The sequence below is a fragment of the Suricata suricatta genome, chromosome 12, assembly GCF_006229205.1.
Source record: "Suricata suricatta isolate VVHF042 chromosome 12, meerkat_22Aug2017_6uvM2_HiC, whole genome shotgun sequence".
Classification (NCBI taxonomy): Eukaryota; Metazoa; Chordata; class Mammalia; order Carnivora; family Herpestidae; genus Suricata; species Suricata suricatta.
In genome coordinates, this window is record NC_043711.1 from 2,692,817 (window position 1) to 2,696,693 (window position 3,877).

Below are 3,877 nucleotides of genomic sequence, written 5' to 3' on the forward strand. Positions count from 1 at the left end.
GCGGGGCTTGCGGCCGCGCCGCGACGGGACGCCGTTGCAGCCGTCCTTCTTGAGGTGTCTGTGCAGGTGGTCGGAGCGCACGAAGGTCTTGCAGCAACTGTCACACTGGTAGGGGCGCAGGCCGGTGTGCACGCGCATGTGGTTCTTCAGGTCGTAGTTGTGCGCGAAGGCCGCGCCGCACTGCTGACACAGGTACGGCTTCTCGCCCGTGTGCTTCCGCATGTGCACCTTGAGCTTGTCCTGCCTGGGGGCGGGGCGGGGCGTCAGCGGGCGCGGGGACCCTCCGCGCGGGGCAGGGGCAGGCCCGGGAATGCTGGGGTCCCCGGGGCCCACGGGGGCTGGGAAACGCCTCGCACCCCCCCCTCCAAACCCCTTCTCTGATCCACAGAAGGAGGAAGATAAGGGCTTCTCCGCGGGGGCTTTGCCTGTGGCACCTGCATTCACTCGCAACACTAAACATTTACTGAATACCAGACCCTACTTCCGGTGCTGAGGGCACGGGGCAGCACGCCGGGGTGTTTGGTAACAGGCTGTCCTGGCCTCTAAGACTTCGAAGTCCTGCATCTCGGGCCAGCGGGTCCCCACCCCAGAGCCCCCAGTCTGTCAACTCTCGGGGCACCTCTGCCTTTCTCTGCTCCGGCCACGCTGGCGCCCTGGCTGTCACAACAGGCGGAGCACAGCCCGCTTCAGGACCTTTGCACACGCTGCTCCAGCCGCCTGGAGCGCTTTCTAACCAGATCTCCGGATCTGAATTCCAGCTCAGCCGCCACTTCCTGAGAGGCCCCTCCCCGCCTCGCGCCGCGGGACCCCACCCGGGTCCTCACCGCCGCCATCTTGCTCTCGGCAGTGTGCCGGCTTCTCGTTCCTCATCTGTCTGCCTGACGGGTCTGCGAGCCCCAAGACAGCAGGGGCCGGGTCACCCCGGGGCCCCTCCCTGCCCCTCTTGCTCCACAGGGATACGCCCTAAAGCAACTGAATTTCAGCTACCAGTCTGTCCCCACCGGGGAGCCACTGCTCACTCGCAGCCCTGAATCGTCGAGACGTGGCCTGACCAAACAGACGGGCCGCACGGCCACGGGGCACCCCGGATCCCGAGGGCTTCATCCGCTCAACGTGTAACGTAAAACAGCTCACTTAGAAGGCTGTACGTTGATGCTACGTTCAATGTGAGAAAAATGGGACATAAAATACGGTTCACCTGTTTCTTCCTTTCACTTTTTTTGGAAAGCGCGCCTGCCACAAAAGGTAAAATCACAGAGGTGACTCACATGATCTCTGGGTTGCTCTGCAGTCACGGGAGAGGCTTCCGGCCTGGAAGCACAGGGCAGGGCAGGCACCTGGGTCTCCGGGACCCTGGCCAGCGTCTGACCCGCTCCTAGCTGCAGCCTCTTGCACCCCTACGGCTCAGCCATCCTGGCCTCTCGCTTTTCACCCCCAGCACAAAGGTCAGTGCCGGGACCAACAAACTCCTATTCATCCGTCAAAGCCCCATCTCAAATGCCCCTCCTCCTCCAGGAAGCCTTTCCCACTCCTCAAAGACTTGGTCTCCCAAAGGCTCTCTCTAGCCCAGATCCCCTGCCTCCAGCACCACCCACAGAGCTCTAACCCTTTCAAGACTCCCTACCGCTCTGAGGTTCACTGCCCGGCCCTTTGCAACCGGATCCCCACCTCTCCTCCTCTGTGAGCCAAGAACTCAGGACACAATGAACTGCTCATTCCCTGGATTAACCGGGTCTGTTAGCCCTGAGGGGACGCAACTGTCAGGAGCCCCTTCCCTCCACCTCCCTCGGGTCTCCCAGGGCCCTGTCCGGGTCCCAGCTCTCGGCCAGGTCCAGAGGCGACAGCAGGGACTCAGAATGTTTGAGCAGCATAGCGATGGCCCCCGTTAAGGCTCAGAGAGGCCAAGTGACTGGTCTCGGGTTGCACCGTGGGCCAGGGGCCGCACAGCAGAGGGGTGGGGTGGAAGCAGCCTGTTTCGTCACCCCGAGCTCTGGTCCGGGTAATTATAGCCCCGGCCGCCACAGGTCCCCGCTTACTCAACTCTCTAGTGTGAGTCAGAGGGGCCCCTGGCCCGGAGGAAGGCGTGGGGGCTGGGGCCCTGGGCTGGGGGCAGAGAGGAGCCAGGTGGGCACGTGGGGGGGGGTTAGGCCCAGGCCGGTGCCCCTCTCCCTGCCTCAGCTTCCCTGCCTGGCAAACAGGACTGGCCTGAGTCGGGGTGGCGTGGCCTGTGACTAAGGGTGTGGGACGGGGCAGTGGGTGAGGGGAGGAGGGTCCAGGCCCCTGCTCAGCCTGGTCACCTCTCCAGACCCGGGCTTGCTGGGCCTCTACAAAGCTGTCCCTCCCTGGGCCCAGAAGAGACCCCTGAGGGCAGGGCCCACAGCTACCTTAGGACCCCTGTCTGGAGAAAGAGGGAGACCCCAAGACTAACAACACCCCAATCTCACCAAATGGGGGAGGGGGAGCAGGTCCCCAACTAGAATCCTACCTCCCAGCTGGCATCCTTTTCCCCTTGCTTGGGGTCCTGGGCCCTGCAGCCTGGGCCACACCCTCTTCTCCTGGCCTCTTGGGGAGGGGGCGGGGGTCAGCCCCTAGATCCTGTCCCCACGGGGCAGGGCCGGGAAACTGGGACAATGGCGTCTTTCTTCAGCCTGGGTGGGCGTGGCTGGGGGAACCCCAGGGCGGGTGGGGGTAGGGGGTGATGCTGAGTCACCCGGCCTGGCCAGGCCCCTGCACGCCAGCCCCCCGCCCCCACTGGGCTGGCCCACGAGGCCCAGCCAGCCGGCTCCGGACTCTTTAAGATCCAATCACAAATTCCCCTAGCCCGGCCTCCAGCTCCTGCCTAGGGACCAGGCCCAGCGGCGCCCATGCCCAGTTCCCTCCTGCTGCTGCAGCGACCCCCAAGCTGAACTGGCCTCAGGGCCTTTGCAGTGCCTCCCTCCTCGCCTCCCTGCCTCCCTGCCTCCCTGCCTCCCTCCTCAGGACTCGACTCTGTTTAAAACAGCTGCCGTCCCCCACCTGGTTCTCTGGTTTTTGCTCACACACGCCCCGTCTCCCGCAGGGTGATTCTGTCGTGCCTCCCCGCCTCTGGGCCCCCAGTGCCTGGGACAGGGCCCGGCACCCAGCAGGCGCTCCAGAAATGCTGGCTGAGCAGAGCGGGTCCCCTGGGCTCCTGGCAGACTCCAGGGGACAGCACAGTTCCCCGTGCCCTATGGGGCAGCCGCCCCCGCCCAAGGCAAACACGGGACGGGAAGAAGGCCCCCCACCCCCACCCGGGCGACTACCCTGGGGGCCTTCCCTGAGCCTGAGCACCCCCGAGTGGTTCGCCCCAGGCCTACACGCTCAGCCCCGTGAGTGCCTGAGGCCTCCCCCACCCGAAAGCGAGAAAGCACCGTCCGCGGGGGACCCAGCACGCCCGCCGCCCGCCGCCCCCCGCCCGCGGCGCCGGCTCACCTGGTGAATCGGACTTTGCAGATGTTGCACTCGTAGGGCTTCTCTCCAGTGTGGGTCCGGATGTGCCTGGGCAGCTTGCCGGCGCCCTGGATGACCTTCTCGCAGATGGGACACTTCTGGAAGGCCTTGGCCCGGATCTTCTTCTCCACCTTCTGCGACCAGGCCGGGTAGACATCCCCGTCATGGGCGCCGCTGAAGTACTTCAGGTAGTAGTCCACGACGCCCTTGTCCTCCGCCCGCGACTCGTCCTCGCTGTCCCCCGCCGGCGCCCCCGCCCGGCCCACCGATGACATCATCTGCTGCAGCAGCGTGCTGGCCGCCAGCCCGTCCGCGTCGGGCCCGTCCCCGTCCCCGTCCTCGGCCGCGCCCGACAGGAAGCCCGGAGAGTCGCCGGGCTCGGGGGCCGCCTCCGACAGCGAGGCCGCTT

At 65.9% G+C, this 3,877-nt stretch overlaps 1 protein-coding gene across 1 annotated transcript in view; it reads right to left on the reverse strand.

Moving 5' to 3' along the window:
- Positions 1-3,877, reverse strand: part of ZBTB7A (zinc finger and BTB domain containing 7A) — a 4,968-nt gene that overhangs the window by 394 nt on the left and 697 nt on the right. Inside the window, exons 2-3 of the mRNA XM_029916440.1 lie at positions 3,451-3,874; positions 2-244 (exon numbers count right to left, since the gene is read on the reverse strand). Coding sequence (XP_029772300.1) covers positions 2-244; positions 3,451-3,874 — 667 coding nt within the window. The remainder of the gene's footprint in view (position 1; positions 245-3,450; positions 3,875-3,877) is intronic.